At 35.0% G+C, this 18,810-nt stretch overlaps 1 protein-coding gene across 9 annotated transcripts in view; it reads left to right on the plus strand.

Annotated features, from left to right (window-relative positions):
* CADPS2 (calcium dependent secretion activator 2) overlaps nucleotides 1–18,810 on the plus strand; it is a 556,850-nt gene that overhangs the window by 295,135 nt on the left and 242,905 nt on the right. For all 9 annotated transcript variants that reach the window (XM_079149839.1, XM_079149831.1, XM_079149833.1 and 6 more), the window contains exon 7: nucleotides 14,127–14,238. In XM_079149839.1, coding sequence (XP_079005965.1) covers nucleotides 14,127–14,238 — 112 coding nt within the window. The remainder of the gene's footprint in view (nucleotides 1–14,126; nucleotides 14,239–18,810) is intronic.

Raw genomic sequence — 18,810 nt, forward strand, 5'->3', positions numbered from 1 at the left:
TGCTTCTCCCTGTGCCCATGACCCACCCTTCTGTAAAACCTGCACATTCTGTCCCTGGTGTCCTCACTGTCTTCTCTCTCTTTGCTGCTCCTGAAAAATTGGGAGCTCCCTGAGGATAGATGCCAGCTACTGTTCAGTGCTGTATCCCCAATTATCTGGGCCAGAGAGTGACCTGCATTGTTCAAAGCATTTGCCTTAGTAAGAGACAACACTATTATCTTGAATCTATTAGGGAAGTAGCACTGAGAATAGTTCATGGATACGGAGGATACTGATTAATAAAATTGAATATGCACATCAAAACATAGAAGTGCACTGACTAGCCTTCTAGTATTCAGCTTGAGAAACTTAAACCTGAGTCTGAATGGACTTAATAGTGGCTAGGAACCACTCTTCACCCTGTTCCACCCACTTCATAATTAAATACAATCTGCTAAGCGACATTATACAAATCCCTTTCTGTGACCCAAATTTTCCTACACAAATTGCAAATAATACATTAACATCCCATCTTACACATGCAGAACATTTTTGCAGTATGAAAAACAGTAATACATTATTAAAATCTCTGTTACAAATCACATGGAGGTTCTTGGGGAAAAAATACCTTTACATATAAGCTAGAATTCAGATGTTCTTAAAGCTATTATAATGTTCTAATTTTAAAAGTATCAGATTTATTTTTCAAAGAGACATCTTTGTGGCAAAGGTAGAATATTTTATTTAACCAAATACACAACTGTGCTTGTTTACACTTAAAAATTTTCCACCCACATTGCTTACTTTTAACTTTTGCTTATGTAAATAAGCACTAACAAAGCAATAGCTTAAAAATACTCTTTTAGAGTTAATCTAAGTAAAAGGATGTTGTAGTTAAAAAATAGTTAAATATCTACCCAGGCCACTAAATTCCATCTTTTATAAACATGATTTTTGTGGTCAAAGGACCCAGATAATACTCATTAGAATAATGTATAATCCACATCATTCTCTTTAAAAAAAAAGCCAATTCTGTCTTTGCCATGAGTTTTGTAAGCTTCCCTAGAAAAATATGCCAAGTATATTTTCCCTATTAAATTAGAATACAAATCCAATTTTATTTTCTATTTTATCCAAAGTTAGAAATAATATCAAACATTGTTTGATTGATTACCAACCTTCATGGGATATTAAAAGAAAAATTGGAGGTGAATTATTTTCTAACCCTTAAGTAGCATTTGGTTTTACAGTATGTACCAATGAACTTGCCTCAACATGTCATTTTTTTATTTCAGGGAAGAATTTTTTGTGAATAAAATAACTATCAGAAATTCATCTTAGAAAATTATGTCTACTGCCTAAGCAGACATGCAGCATTTGATTCTCGTGAAGTGTTCTGTAGCAATTCTGAATTGCTACAATGTCTGAAACAGGCAGAGACAATGAAGATAGGATAAGAAAAATGAACCTGAAAAACAAGTGGGAAACAAAGTATCAGAAGTTGTTTAATGATTAAAAAAAATCTTAAAAATAAAGTGTAGCTCTGAAAATAATAAAATCTTCATTGATAACATCTTTCGCTTTTGCCTCAAGTTCCCCTTTTTAGAGTTATCTGAGACACAAAAATTAGGTTGTCAATGAACAATCTTAGATACACACATTTAAAATAAGTCCTTGTGTTGCTTTTATCAACTGTTACAGTCCTGATATGCAGGTATTCACTGAGGTCATAAAATCTTTATGAAACACTATACATTTGCTAAAATCACTGATGTTATATTTGTCAAATGTAATGTCCTATTTTAAAATATAATAGTCTTTAGAGTCAGATAGTCACTTCTAATAAATACCTTTTCTGCCTTGAATCGTTTGCAGTACCCATAAAATCCATAAGTCTGAAAGCATGAACGTTTTGCATATTTTTGTGTTTAGCAATGGTAGCCTAATCTGGAAATATTGTACATCCACACTGTGAAATTGTCCAGTGTGGCAGTATTTAATAGGAACAGTTTCTAGCCTAAGTAAAACACTGTCAAGAACATCCAAATGTTGTGGCCCTGTCCATAGTCATTGAAGCATGAGTCAGAATAAAGTGTATGTTGTCATTCCTTAATTTATTCATTCAACAAATAATTATTGAATTCTCTTCTGTTGAAATGATAACTAAAGTCAGACATGACTAGTAGATGGTGCTTGGTCATCTAAACGGGGAAAGAGCCACTGACAACTATGTGCCAGCAATAGATGATTACAATTGAGTAACTGCTTTGAAGAAAGAATATTTTCCTAAGCAAAGACATAACAAAGTTACTTCTTTAGAGTCTCATCCAGTGGTGCAGGTGTAAACAGGGAAGTCTTTCTGAGAAAGCAACTCTGGAGCTGTGAACAGAAAGACAAACAGTAGTTACCCAGCCTTTGGCAAGTGGTGCTGGAAAAGTGGACGTGAGCTCTGCTTGTATGGAGCAGGAAGGCATAAATGCTCTAGAGCAGGAGGCTTCTGGAGGAGGGTGGCTTGCAGGTAGAGGAGGCTTGATAGTAGGAGCACATCAACCTTCAGAACCATGTTGAGGATATTCATTTCCTCAGATCATCTTGTTTCCTTTTATTTTTTCCTCTACCTTTCCCCATGGTATAATATCAGCACACTTAAGAGTTTTGCTTATTCATAGGCATAGACTTTCTTAGACCTTCTCAGAGCTGTAAATTTTTTATTGAGGATGAAAAAGGGAACTATTCCCACATCCTGATGTTCATTGAGAGAAAGTCCTTCATAAATACGGTTCACATTTTTTAAAAAATGGAAAAAAAAAAAAACTGAAAAACCAAACAGCAGCTCTTTCACCCTCGTTGTACAAGGCTAGTTAATTTTTGAGGACTGGTTATTCCATTTTGTAGCTGGATAAAGCATATCTTGGACGTTCTAATCTTTTGATGTTACCCTATTCCTCTTTTTCTGTATTTCTTTTCCTTGGATCATCATTTGGTGGTCAGACCATCCTTAGCTGCTTTCCTGGGTTGTACCCAGTCTGCACTGTCTGCCTGGGACTTCCAGCACTCTGTTCTGTTCTGGGTATACCACCACATCACAACTGTTGAGTTGACTTTTTGGTTTCTCTCTGATCATTGTAATTGGCTCAGACCTATACAATTCTTCACCTTTTGTCATTGTCTCCACCTTGTTAATATAATGCTGCTTCTTTTTTTTTTTTTTTTTTTTTTTTTTGGTAACCATGGTAGCCCAGAGGCAGGATGAAAAAAGAAAAAAAAAAAAAAAAGGAGTCACCTTCTCTGCCTATAGTGACCAAAACAAGGAGAAACACCTGCATCTTGAATCTCAAGAGAGCTAAATGTATCTCTTGACTTTCCACTGATAAATTGATGTAGGAATATCTTTGTTTGAGCTGCTATAACAAAATAACCCTGGATCCAGAGCTGATAAACAACTGACATTTTTTCTCACTGTTCTGGAGGCTGGGAATTCCAAGATCACAGGCGTCTTTGAATTCACACTTGGTGAGACCCACTTCCTGGTTCTTAGAGTGCACCTTCTCACTGTGTCCTTACATGGTTAAGTGTCAGGGGTCTCTCTGGAACCTCCTTACATGGTAGAAGGGTCAGGGGTCTGTCTGGAGCCTCTTTTATAAGGGCTCTAATCCCATTGAGGAGGTCTCCAGCCTCATGACATAATCAACTCCCAAAGACCCTACCTTCTAATCCCAGCTCCTATGGGGTTAGGATTTCAATGTATGAATTTTAGGGGGTCATCAACATTCAGGCCATATCAGGCCTGTGCTCAGGTGAATTGAAAACAGGGTGATCCTCAAAAATATTTAACTAATGTACCTAAATTAACTGAGCTTTTGAACAGGGAGACCAGGATTCAAACCCAGATCTCTTAGATTCCTAAGTTCATGGTCTCCCTATATTTCTCTGTCTTTTCTACTAAACATACAGTAGGTATCTTTGTTTGTTTGTTTGTTTGGTCTGGAGCACACTGGTGGTGGGAGTGTAACTGTAATTGCTAGAGAAATCATCAATGTAGAAAGGTGATGTATTACACTTCTGCCTTAATATGAAGGCCATTGTGTGCTTTTCTCCATGCTACAGTATTTGTTTACAGTTCATGGTCTCCTTTTACCACAGGTTGGAGTCTTTAGAAGCCAGGTCTATTTTCCTTCATCTTTATGTTTTCATCCTTCTTACCCATCATGGGCATATAATATATTCTTATTAAATATGCTTCCAGAATTTGCATAAATGAGAACAAGAATTTCAAAAAGAACTTTTATTTAAATGGGCCTTCAAGTAGCATGTAGATAGGTAAAAGTTGGAAAAACATACATCACAGCAGTGATTTCCACCACATTAAAATCTGATCAGAGCTCCCAGTTATCGATGAATGTCTAAAAACTGTTCCAGAAAAATCAATTTAAATGTCCTTAAGCTTTAAAAGCATGTCTTTGTACTATTTGTGTTACAAGGTATCTCAAAAGCTTTAGTTGTTACTGACCATCAGAAATCCATCACAGGTAGGGATTTTTTTCCTGGGTAACAGGCCTGTTTGGGCTTCACGGGAAGCAGAAGCAGTGAGATGCGGAGATACAAGCAGCCTCTCTAGTTTACCAGACTTCTCCCAAGGCTGCTTATGTCATTTCAGATCATGTCCCACTGAGCAAAGCTGATTCTTGCACTGGGCCCTCTCAGAGCGGATGTGGGCCCTCTCTGTGTGTTGGGTATCTGCTTGCCTCAGTTCCATATCTGTGCTCTTGCTGAACACCTGGTACTTTTGATCTCCCTCTCACAACCCCCTTAGAAATGGAAATAGTCTCAGGAGATTCCACCTTCTCTGACATCCGGGATACTTGTGGTATGCTGAAACTTCTGTTGCTTCCATGCTACTTTGGTGCAATTGCAGTTCTCTTTATTTCAACTAAAGAAATTATCTTTTAAGAAAGAAAGAAAAGGTTGTTTTATCTGCAGAGAGGCCTCAGGAGGACTGTTCTAAGGGGGAATGTGGTAAACCCATGCACACAGTTCAGCCTTCCTCAAAGATGTGACCAAGAGTCTTTTATCCACGGAGCCTCTGGGATAGCTGAGGATCATGTGCTCGTTCTCAGCGTAAGCCACTGAGAATCGGATGCACTGATGTTATAGTATTTGGCACATCCAAGATCTTCAAATGAAGGAAATATAAAGCAAATCATTTTCATACCCTAATATGACTGGCCCCAAAGAAATAAGCCCCCTTAAAATGCTATCAGATTAAACATTAATTGTTGGTGGATGTCCAACAAAATAAGTACCTGTGATTGAGGGGACACTGCAACTTACTAGTAGTAATATGCCATGCTGATTACTTAGGGACAATTATAACCATATAGTTTGGAACTTTAAATATTTTCAGTTTTTATGGTATTTGTTCTATAAAGAATGTTGTATTCTATTACATTTGAAATGGTTTTTTATAGTTTCCAGTTGGATCTAATATGTCTTTTATTTTGGTGTAAAAAGTAGGAGTCAATAAGCTGATATTCTCAAATGTCAAAGTTGAGGATATGGGAATAACATGATCACAACATATTGGTATATTTCTCTAGATGACTATTGGATATGCAGTGTAGTTGTGCTTGTTTCTATATTATTATGTTTTATTTAAGCCTCATTCTGAGAATTTGTATCTGGAGAACACACTTTATGCTATAAAGTTAACTTTCATGTATCATCTCTTTAACATATCTTCCTGTATTTAAGCTCTTAACAATCTTGGATCTCATATTATAAAAAGTTTCAGTTTTTTGGTAATGCCTTGGCCATGTAAAATTGTAATGCAAGATGTCTTTTTAAAGATGCTTCAGGTTAATATTTCTGAACTACCCTACTAGAAGCAAGAGAAAAGAAAGTGCTTTTGAGAGATTATGTCTTCCATCTTTTCTGAGACCTGGCTTTGTGATCACGTGCTTGCTGCACTTCCTTTGAAGAAAATGATATGAGTATTACATGATTTCTCTGCTCTGGATATGGAGGCTTAATGGCATGAATACTTCATAAAAGAAACACAGACATTAGAAGACAATTTTATCCTATTATTCTTGAGGCTTTAGCAATCTTTAGAGCAACAAAACGGAAGCTATCTCTTTGAAAGGAAAAGGGAATGTCTAGGAGACAATAAGGGACAGGAGGAAGGTGAGGCCCAGAGGATTTTTCTCCTATTTTGAAAGTTATTTTCCACTCTGAGCCCTTCCCCAATACTTTCGTGCCAAAGTGTGAGATGTTTTATCTCAGAGTGTGTGATTTCATCCCAGGAATTCTTATTTCCTTGTCCTGTTTGAAGAAAGGAATAACTTTGTATTGTCTTTCCATCAAAATAAAGAAGTTTTAATCTATGTTTTTGAAAAATCCTCCCAAAAGCCAAGACAGATAAAATTTAGTTATTTTAAAGGATATTTTCTAGTTTTTATATCAGAATTTATATTATTTTGACATTTTATATTGTAAATTGTTTCTGAAAAGCTGTTTGAAGATTGGGTGCACATTTGTATTGAGACTAGAAGTAATCCTTCTTGTAGTTCTCCTCACCTATTCCAAGTTGGTCTTTCTTTTAACCCTCCTTTTTCCCCTCCTGTTTCACCTCCTCCTTCTTTCCCTTTTTCTTTCTCTTCCCTTTTCTCTCCCTTGCCATATTTTGCTATTAGTAAATGTGTCTCTTTCTCTCTTCATAATTTCTAATTTTGTTTGGATTTTAATATTGACATTTGATGAAACTGAAATTTTAATTTTCATAACTATCAGTTTTTCCATGTAAGCATCATTTTGCACAGACTGTAGAGCTGAAGTAATGCTGCTGTGGATGCTAACGGGAGTAATAACCTTCTGCATATACTGTCTAAATGAAAGGTGCTATGATCTTAATGATGTTAGCATGACTCATTTTCATTTTCACTTCACTGATAATACGAGGAAAGTATTAAGTTATGATAAAGTGCTTGCCCAGGGCCCTTTTGCATGGGGAGTTGGTATCTGACCCCAGAAACTCTCTGACTTCTGTCCTGCTCAGTGTCACTGTCACTGAATGCTATTCTAGGTAAGAAAGTTTTCTTATTACATAGCTGAACTTTTCATGAACTGACCTGTTTTCTTAGAAAACCTTTTGTAATTAAGAGTTTTTTAAAACCTTAGTCTGCTTAAGAATTCTTCATCTTTTGTTCTTTTCAATATTTATGTAAAAACAGTTGAATATGTACAAGGGTATCTGTTGTAGCATTGCTTGTAATATTGTTTGGAAACAACCACAAGGTCCATCATCAGAAACGTGGTTAAATAAATCATGATATACAGTCTTAAGAATAATCACATGACTCCATGTCCTAGATAACGAAGAGCAATATATAGTACATTTAAATGTGTTATAGAACAGCTTGAATACTCCACTTATCTTTAGATGAAGAATAAATGTGCATCTAGGTACATATCCAGGCATATAAGAACATGCATAGACCTAACCTTGTAGGAGTTCTCACCAGGGAACATGTCAGTGAGTACCCTTTGTAAGTTCATTCATTTCCTTTGCTTCTACTGCCATTTTCATGTTACTCACTCTTGAATCTGTGTCTTCATTTGCAGAAGTCCATTGAAATCAGAAAGTTGAATTTCCCTACATGAGTTCCTTCACCTCTTACAGCTATCAAAACTGTTATTCCATGATTATCTGCTTTTACTCAGAGTTTTCCATGAAACTGTCTTAACTGCTCATTATTACTCAGAGGTGCTGTTTTCACAAGCATTTGTACTATCTGAGGAAGAGCAGTAGAGCTGAGGAAGGGGACCAGGGAGAGAGAAGGAGGAAAGGGGAAATACTGGGGAATGATGTTGGCCAAATGATATTGTGTACATGTACAAATAAGGAACAACAAATTCCACCATTATATACAACTACCCAGCAACAATGAAATTATGTGAAAAAATATAAAAACACGTGTATTTAACATTATACAAGAGCATTGTGCTTAACATTTTTGAACACTTCAAGTGTTATTTAATTTCTATTTATATAATTAATAGATATAGTAATTCTTTTATGCCCAATTTTTAGTGGTTAATATTTTTTAATTAAAAAGAGATAACCCTCTTGTATTAGTGTAATTATTATATTTAGATGGCATGTTTTGCAAATCCTAACAATGTACTTGTTTTACAGGCACACATTTCCAGTATTCAGAATGGCTTTATTCATGGCCATTATGAGCAGGACACTGACTAATAAAAAGTACCAACAGATATAGGCAAGGGATTCAGGATTTGTTAATGTTTAAGTAAAGGAAACCTGCATTAACAGTCACTGCAGAGAACAGGGGCACTGTTTATGTAAATAGTTGCAAAGGGCATTGCTCAATACCCTTGATGATACCATCAGGTTTTTTTCAACTCATTTTTCTGATCAGTATCTCACAAGTATCTTTATTCCCTCTTGGATCCTCTTAAGGAACTCAGGAAGAGTACCCATCTTCCTTCTTACCAAATATGCATCCTTGAAAATAACACATTCATTACTGTTTTTCATGAATTGAGTGAATTCAAATTCGTTCCTCTAATGAATCCCCCACAGGACTGCAGGAGACCTCAGACCTACTTGAAATCTAGTACAGGAAACTTTTGGCAGTACTTACTATTTCCCAAGAGAATATTTAAACCAGTGCTATATATATCTGGTGTTTGCATATTTGGGTCATGAACCAAAAACTTCATTTATACTAATATTCTTGGATGAATATCATTTTAATCTTAAAATATCTAACTTATAAAAAGGATAATTTGCCTATAGTTGGATTATTTGTTTAAAATTATAGCATGAAAAGTCTTAAGAATTATCATTTATACATTGATAATTGGATTTTTAATATCTGTTATGAAGTAGCAATGCATTTGGAATTATATGTCATTGTTCATTATTTAAATAATTCACTCTTTGTTTTAAAGACATTTGATGAAAAAACATTTTTTAAAAAGCATACATTAGTTTGGAAATTTAAAAAATCATTTAAAAAATTAGGTATAACTTTCTTACACAGCAGTAGTCAGATTACATAAAAGAAATAGATTCCTTGGGACTTCAAAATATAAAATGTCATGAAATGATTTAATAAGGAATGTGTGGAAACTGTATAGAAGAATTAAAAAGGGTAAGACCTCATCAACCAATATTTTGAGAGATTTTAACAGGTATTTCCTTTTTCCTAAATAGAAATAAAAGTTGAAAATATCTGTTTCCAATTTTTTTCTATATCATAACATATAAAGCAGTATAGCATATAAGTCATGAGATAGATCTGTAGGACATAAATTTCAAAACCAAATCAGAGTTCTTATATAATTTTATAAATATGTTTGACTTTTTAACCAAATGAGATTGGATCAAATAAAAAATTAAAACTATCACTTTATAACATGATTAAGTTTCAGACAGCTTGAAAATTTAAATAGAATATTTCAAAAGAAATATGGGTTACTATTCATAGTTTCTGGTTAAGGAGAGACATTCTTAATAGGATGTCAAAATCAGACTTTTATAAATCAAATTGATTATTTTGACCACCTAATATTTTTAAACTATACATTTAAAAAAATCAAAAATAGGAGTGAAGTAAAAGACAGTAGATGAGATAACTTTTTTTTTTATAGATACCTTATTTAATTCTGTAGTACTGATCATAGATCAGGAATACTAAGGTAGATTGAACCTGCTTTTATATGTAGCTTCTCTAATCATGAATGTATTATATATTTATATTATTAATTTTGAGTTAAGGAATTTGAATTGCTTGCTAGTAGTTTTTGATAATTCTTCAGGTCCCAGTTATAAATCTTGTTCTGTAGCTACTAGGAGACCATGTGAGGTATTCTGCCATTAAGAGTGAAGCACAGGGATGGGAGGGGTTGTATATTTCAGTATGTAATAATGAAATTTGTATTATCTGTCATATCTTATAAATTCCAAGACAATAGGGACTTTGGTTGTTGACACTAGGTTATTGTCCTCCACATACAAGCACCCAGATTTTTTTGAATTAATAAATGGTAAATATTAAGTTTTGTATTCTTTTGTTCCTTAAGCTTCAGATCATGCATGATTTACATCACCTTTGTAACCACCATTATAAATGGCAGTAGATTATTTCATCATCTGCCCATAATTTACACAATCATTTTTCTCATAGTAGAAATTGTTTGCTTATTTTCTTCCTGTTATACATATATTATAGTGATTATGTTTGTGCTTATACTCTTTTCAGTACTTATAATTATTTGGTTTGGATAAATTCCTAGAAATAGCCTTACTGGATGAAAAGACAAGAACGTGTATTTTTTGCTCCTGATACAAATTTCCAGTATGCTTTATTCAATAAGAAATTCATAATTAATGTCAGTTATTTCAGTTGGTATATGAACTACTCTGTGTTTTCATAGGCAAGAAGTCCTGCTGTCTTTGCAAAGGTGCTTTGTAGATATTTTATTCATTTGAAGATTTACATTGGAAGTCTGAATCCTCATAAATAATACATTCACACAAGTAGAGAAAGGCAATGTATTTTGAGTCAAGCAATTTACAGCAGGGGTAATGCATTCTTTCATCACTTAATACTGAGAAAATAGTAGGAAAATAATAACCGGTATTAATTTCTGAAAGTATTTAAACATGCCAATGAGGTAGGAAGCAAGGAAATATCTCAGTGAGTAGTAAAAATAGGCCTATTATCTTTTGTCCTCTTTCCTTTTGAGGTGGGGATGGAAGGGCTTGGGTTTTAATTAATTAATTTGAGAATTCCTAAGTATTTTCTAACTGCACATACTTTTAAGCTTAGTTTTCATAGGAGAAATTATCAAATTTTTGCTTCTATCTGCTGAGTACCACCATATTCATATTCATGCACCCCTTTAAAATTGCACATTTTGTTAAAAGTCAGTGAGGCCCAGTTCCCTGGCCTGTTATAATCAGGACCTTTGGGTATCCTCACCTCAGCTTCTCCCTGTCTGCAAACACCTTATTTTTGCCTCTCTCATCTGACAGGAGGGCCACTAGCCCTCCCTGCCCAGGACTCAGCAGCCCAGGCCTTCCTAAGTCAGTCAGTGAATTCTCACAGATTACCTACCGGACCCCTAATATTTTTATGGATTACCTATCAGGCCATGCCTTGATTAATATACTGGTTTGGATAATGGATATCTCAGATTCATTTCCAGGGTCTAGATCACCTTCTTATAGATTTCAACTAACTCTTTGTTTTCTGGTGAATACTTACTTATCCTAAAATGTATTGATTTGGTACTTAGTCTGATTTCTCCAAGTATGTCTGTCCCTCATCTCCATTCCTAGGATAGTGTTATTTCTCTAATTTTACACACATCTAGTGGTTGAAAATAATCACTTTGTTAGGATCATAAACAGCCCTCAAACGTGTTTGTGTTTGTTTGCACAGCACCTTGTTGATGAGTGGTGGGACACATTCTGAGAAATCTGTTAAGTAGTTTCACTGTGAACATTATAGAATATACTTACACAAACCTAGATGGCATAGCCTGTATACCTCAGCTATTTGGGACCAGCATCCTATATGTCTTCTCTTGTTGACTGAAAAGTTATGCAGCCCATGACTGCATGTATGCACACACATAAATATATGTCTTCTCTGTGTATCATATTTGTAATGTTATATGATGTACTTATGAGATATAGTATAGATACTGTTCATGTATCATATAGAACATACATCTATGACATATGTATGATTTTTATATGCACAATCTGTTTATTCTGATTAATTTAGGTGTATGTCAAAGTTTTTTCTAACCTATTAAAGACCATCTACCAAACATCTGCAGCAGTGATCACACTTAGAGGTAAAATATTAAAAAATATTTCCTTTCAGCAGAATGACTAATATAAAATTCAGGATCCTAGCTACTTCAGAGTAGTGGAGGGGAAGTAGGAGAGGAAAATGTGACCAAAACCGGACATAATGGTCTGGTACATTCCCCATCATTCCCCATCATAACTTGAGTGGTGAGGTTGTTGTATTTATTATTATTTTAACTATATCTTATTTTATAGGCACTTTTAAAGCATAATATCATTTTCAATAAAATATTTTTAATGAGTAAATGGGCATTGTGCTATAGTGGTAGATTGTGGAATAGTTTTTTTAAAGTTGCTTGTTTGTGAAGGATTAAAGGTAAAAGGTTATTGTCTAGAAGTTCATGGGATCATGAGCCAGCCTAGACTTTTGTAAGTGCATTATTAGTCTTATGCTGTTTAGCAAGCATGAATTAGCCACACATTTCCTTTCATGTAGAACAGCAGGAGAACGAGGTTAAAAGAAAACTCATAAGGTCCCTCGTGATGTAGTTAACAGGGTCAATCAATATTTTTATCTTTGGAGAATTGCATAGTAGAGTATGTTGGGAATTTCAAACAATCATAGAAAGCAATATACATACTTAGAAAGGTTTTTGAAATTAAAGGAGAAAAAATCAATTTCATATATAAGTTTTATAAAGAGAATTTTTTTTTTTTTTTTTTTTTTTTAAGATTAGCAAATTCTGTGGAAGACATGTGGGTACCTACCCACAAGACTATCAGGAACCTTTGATTCCAATTATAGGAAATTGTCTCCAAGGGTAACCATGCAATAAAGAATGACAAATGAAGCAGGGGTGTTATGGGACCATCCTCCAGAGCTGATTGTACTTAAGGTTTAAGTTTCAACACAATAAAGAGATTTTTTTTTCTGTGTCTTTATTTTGGTTCTGAGTCTGTATTTGTTTTTATTCCTATTTTACCTCTGCTCTATCTCAGACCACCTTAATTCAATGAAATGGCAAAAAAGGTTTTTGGCTAACCCCTTTCTAGAAGTCTAAAATGGAAATTAAACTGCTGCCTCATCCTAACTGAATGTCTCTCTTCCCTCTGGCATTTGATTTTGGTTTCAACAGACTGCATATAGAAGCTAATTTCTTCAGTCCTTGAAATGGCTTCTCCTTTACACATATGAGAGCATTACAAATGTTATTATAGGAGACAAACACATAATCACAATAATTCAATTTTTATTATGCCTGATGGTCTCAGTTTTCTAGATTCCACAAACTTTCCAAATAAGGTTCATAAAATAAAATATAGAGAGCTCCACGAAAGTGATAAATCATTTCATTTTTAAAAAACAACATAAGAAAACTGACATTATTATTTGGTGTTTTATTTTTAACATAAATCTTTATTTTGTTCAGTCTCTGATTTCTTGTTCCTCTTCTGTGTTGTTTTGCTTAATGGCATTTTCTTTGTGCTCTGCCAAGTCACATTGCCTGTGATCTCTCAGAATTATGAGAAATATTGATAAGATTTTTTTTAATATCAAGCATGTGCCAGTCAGGTTTGTCAATAAGCTAGAATGAATTGGTGTGTGGTAAAGACAAGATGCTATTAATTAAAAGATAAGCCAAGAAAACATGTTATTTTGTTATGATGATTTGGAAAGCCAGATGTCGACAGACTTTTTCCATTCCTAAGAGAATGTATTGGGAAATTAACTGAAAACCACTCATGTTTGTTATGACTCATATTTCTTTCTTTTTGACAAGAACTATAAAAAGGCATATAAAGTAATAGACTTTAGATAATTACCCCACTTTTAAAAATACAATGTTTAGTGAAGATTTCCCAAAAGTAGGTGAAGCAAAGTCTTCAGTGTGTAAGAATCATTTTCTGAACAACCACCTTTTATGTGAAACACCGTTAGCAATTTTCCCCAGACATCTATAAAAAGGGGGTTATAATTTACATTTGAATTAATAAAATGATAGATTTCCCTAGTTACATCTATAACGCTTTACTTTCACCTAAATCCTTATGAGCACACCATGATTTTTTAGTTAAACATGCTAATTTTTTAAATAGCTGAAATAACCGTTACATGCTCTAAAGCTTATTGTCCATTTCCTTCTTGACGGTACCATCTGTCAGAAAAAAAGCAAAGATAGAAAAACCTCACTGAGCCGCAAAAGATTCTCTGTTGCTTAGTGTGCCTTTTATGGAGGCACATCAATGTGGGAAAAATGAATGCTGCACTTTAAAGAACATCTCTTTTACTTCATTGCAGATGGGGAACTCAAGGAGATTTTACCACTACCCATCCTCGGCCTGTGGTCAAAGTAAAACTCTTCACAGAAAGCACTGGGGTCCTGGCCCTTGAAGATAAGGAACTGGGCAGGGTGAGTGGTGGTCAGCCCTTGTGTGCAGGGCGGCGCAATGTTAACTTTTTTTTTATTCTGAGGTAAGGTGGACCAATAAGCAGTGTGTGAAGTTTTTGTTTATAAATTACATAAATCATATATTTGTAATTTTCTGCAATTCTGTTTCATAGTTCTAAGCGATTAAGCATAGTGGTCTATGACTCATGAAGTATTGAGAGATGCTTTGTGTGCATAATGGGGACATATAAGCTCACAATCACCCACTCAGTCATTCTCACACATGCGCCTTGGCCACTAAAGGTGAATGGCACTGGCCAACTTGTCTTTCCTGATGAAAGATAATTCCTAGGTGGCACATGTCTGCTCATGGATTAAAAGGATTATCTTTACATGTGACATTGTCTGCTCTTTATGTTCATTGTGATTAGTGTAATTACAGAGGCCTCTGAAGGACATTTTTTCCTCTTACCTCTTCTCTTTTCCTTACGGGAAGGTCTTCCTAAATACCTATTGACATGAGCAATTTTTTTCCTATAATTACTTCTTTAGATCTAGAATATATTTACCAAACTCTGTGTACCCCGACTCTACTCAGTATCTGCTGGCGTTAAATACTACTTTTAGGTGGATGCATGATCTTAGCATCTCTCTGTGTGAAAGGTGATCTGCCATCTTTTTACAAAGTAGATGTGTTCCAAGGAGTGGGCTGTCAAGCTGCTGTCTGCAGTATGAATCTGTCTTACCCAGATCTGAAGACTGTATTTATAGATAATTTCCAGAGAACAAATCCTCCTGAAATCCTAATTGAAAATTTCTGGTTGTGCTAAATAGTTTTCACAGTGGCAGATGTTGAAGGATACTGGAAGCATTCCTAGTATCAGAAAACTATCCTTGAAGTCAGGATTTCTATTCATCTCAATTTCTTTTCTTCTCCTACTTACATTACACTCTTGGAGTTTTCCACTTTCAGTGTCAGATTTCCTCTTCCACTTCCTTGATATTCGTATTTGTTCATGCCTAAGAGTTATGCTGTACTGTTCAGTCACTGATACACTGACACATTCATAGAATGAGTCTTTCAGTAAGGCATGTATGTAGCATAATTTAACAGAGAAGCATCAGAGGCTATATATCTTCCCTCTGGATTAGCGAATCAGCTTTTCATTTAAACTATTATTATATTAATTCACCTTGTTTCCTTATTGTGGCTTTTTTTTCAATATTTCATCAGAGCCAGCTTAAATCTTATGCTATAAGTAATTCTTAAGATACTATACCCAATCACTCTTTAAATTGGATGTCTAAGTGTATCCAATGTGTATTTTCTACACAATTGCATATATAAAAAAGGTATTATGTTCTCTTAACATCCCTAACCACTAGTCCATAGTTACCAGTAGTTTCCTCTAACCCCATCTACCTATCAAGATAAAAATGTCTCTAGACATTGCTAGATGGTCTCTGGGGTAGGGGGTATATGCAGAGTCACCCTTGTTTGAGAACCACTGATCTGTACTAATGACCTCAGTAGGCTCTAAGGTTAAAACTACCATTCATGCATCAGTGATTTCAAAGTTATTTTTCTTCCCTGGATTTTCAGATTTTTGTAGAATTAACCTGAATACTAGGTATTTTCAATTGTATATGACATAGAACTTGTGACTCATACTCCTGTCAAGTCTTCCATACAGGCTATCAAACCAGTGACCTAGATGTCCTATTGTTTCTCCTTTCACCATAATACTCATCCTGTTCCAAATTCTGTATGCATTTCTGAAATTTTCCTGAATCCGTCCTCATCTCAGTCTCTACCCACCTAATTCAGGGCATCATCATTTCTCACATGTTTTGATTGCCTACTTTGGCTTTCCCATTTGCCATCTTGTCACCTCTTATCCAGTCTTTACAGCCATTGTGATTTATTTAAAATTCAAAACAAATAATGTCATTATGTTCTTAAAATTATCCAGTGTCTTCCCTTTCATTTGAAATAAAAAGAAAACTTCTCATCTTAGTGTAGCAGGCCCAGTAGGGTTTCTTAGGGCGTGACCCTGGACCAGCAGGACCAGCAGCGACAAGGGAGTTGCTGGAAATGCAGATTCTCAGGCCCCCCTCTAGCTCTGCTCAACTGGAAACTCTGGGGGGCAGGACTGCAGTGTATTTTAACTGGCACTTTTGGTAGTTTTGACACATCTAAGTCCAAAGAATCCCTGCCCTACAGGGCTGACCTCTATCTCCAAGTTCATCTTGTGTTATAAGCCCCTCTCTTACTATCATCCTTCCCTCACACTGGCTTTCTTTCTGTTCCTCAAACATCTCTGATTCATTCCTGCTTTAGATTTTGGAGCTCCAGATGTGTTATTGTCTGAGCACATGAGTACATGCACAATTAGAAGAAATGAGTGATCATCTCTGGAGGTTAGAGCTGTTGGCAATGTGTCCTATATATTTACCTAGTTTTATGATTAGAAACAAGAACAACTTGTTTTAATTTGAAGGAAAAAAACCTTATATGATCTGAACTATCTCATCTAAAATTTTATTAATATATGCCTAGGAACTTAGTTTTTTTTTTTTTTGTCTTGCTTTGTTTTATTTTTATTTTTAATCTGTTCTATTTAATTATACATTATAGTAGAATGCATTTTGAAAAATCATACAAAGATTATTGTTTCTCATTTTTTCTGATTGTACATGTTATAGGATCACATCAGTCATGTAGTCATACATGTACATGAGGTAATAATGTCTGTTTCACTCTACTATCCTTCCTACCCTCATGCTCCTTCCCCTCCCTTCACTCCCCTCTACCTATTCTAAAGTAACTCAGTTCTTCCCTAGAGCCTCCCCACTTATGAATTAGCATCCGCATATCAGAGAAAACATTCAGGCTTTGTTTTTTTGGGATTGACTTATTTCGCTTAGCATGACATTCTCGAACTCTTCTTTAAAGCTGAGTAATATTCTATTGTGTGTGTGTTTGTGTGTGTGTGTATCACATTTTCTTTATCCATTCATTATTGAAAGACACCTAGGTTGGTTCCATGGTCTAGCTATTGTGAGTTGAGCTGCTATAAAGATTGATGTGGCTTCATCATTGTAGTTTGCTGATTAAGTCCTTTGGATATAAACTGAGGAATGGGATAGCTGGGCCAATGATGGTTCCATTACAAGTTTTCTGAGGAATCTCCATACTGCTTTCCATAGTGGGTGCACCAATTTTCATTCCCACCAACAATGTATGAGTGCATCTTTTACCCCACATCCTTGCCAACAATTATTGTTGCTTGTATTCTTGATAATTGCCATTCTGATTGGAGTGTGATGAAATCTTAGAGTAGTTTTGAGTTGCATTTCTTTGTTAGAGATGTTGAAATTTTTTTCATATATTTGTTGATCTATTGTATTTCTTCTTCTTTGAAGTGTCTATTCAGTTCCTTAACCCATTTATTGATTGGGTTCTTTATATATCATAAAGACTAATGCTTAATCTGAGGGTGCAAGTGAATAGCCAAAGCAATCCTTAGCAAAAAAAATAAAGCAGGAGGCATCATAATACACGACCTCAAACTATAACAGAGCTATAGTAATGAAAACAGCATGGTATTGGCACCAAAACAAATATGTAGATCAGTCATACAGAATAGAAGACACAGAGACAAACCCACATAAATACAGTTATCTCATACTAGACAAAGGCGCCAAAAACATTCTCTGGAGAAAAGATAGCCTAGACAACTAATGGTGCTGGGCAAAATGGAACATCACATGTAACAAAATGGAATTAAACCTTTATCTCTCACCCTTCACAAAACTCAACTCAGAGTGGATCAAAGACTTAGGTACTAGAGACCCTGCACCTACTAAAAGAAAGAGTAGGCCCAAATCTTCAAATGTCAGCCTAGGATCTGACTTCCTTAACAAGACCCCAAAAGCATAAGAAGTAAAATCAATAATCAATAAATGGGATGGATTCAAACTCAAAAGCTTCTTCTCGGCAGGAGAAACAGTCAATAATATGAAAGGAGAACCTACAGATTGGGAGAAAATCTTTACCTCATGTACCTCAGATAAAGCATTAATCTCTAGGAACTTGGGGGTTTTACATGAAACTATTTTTTTTTAAATTTTGTACAACATTTGAATTTCAAAGACAAGTGACAAAGCACTTAGACAGGTTTATACCACAAGGTACCACCACATATCTACTAAAATTGGTACAATACAGAGAACCTTATGATAACAATTGCTGGTATGGTTCCAGAACTGAAATTCATTTACTGCTTGTGGAAATGAAAAATTCTTTAGCCAGTTTGGAGAACAGCTTTCCAGTTTCTTATTAAGTTAACTATATACTTATTGTACAACCAGAAATTCATCTCCTAGGGACTTACCCAAGGGCTTATGAATTTTATGTTCATACAGAAATCTCATTAAATGTTTATAACAGCTTTATTCATAAATGCTGCAAACTGGAAGCAACCTAGATCTTCTTGACAGGAGAATGGATGAGCTATGGCACACAATTAAATACTATTCAGTGATAGAAAGAAACAAGCCATTGATTCATGCAATGATATACATGAAACT

This window comes from Sciurus vulgaris (assembly GCF_902686455.1).
Source record: "Sciurus vulgaris genome assembly, chromosome: 8".
In the NCBI taxonomy this organism is placed as follows: domain Eukaryota; kingdom Metazoa; phylum Chordata; class Mammalia; order Rodentia; family Sciuridae; genus Sciurus; species Sciurus vulgaris.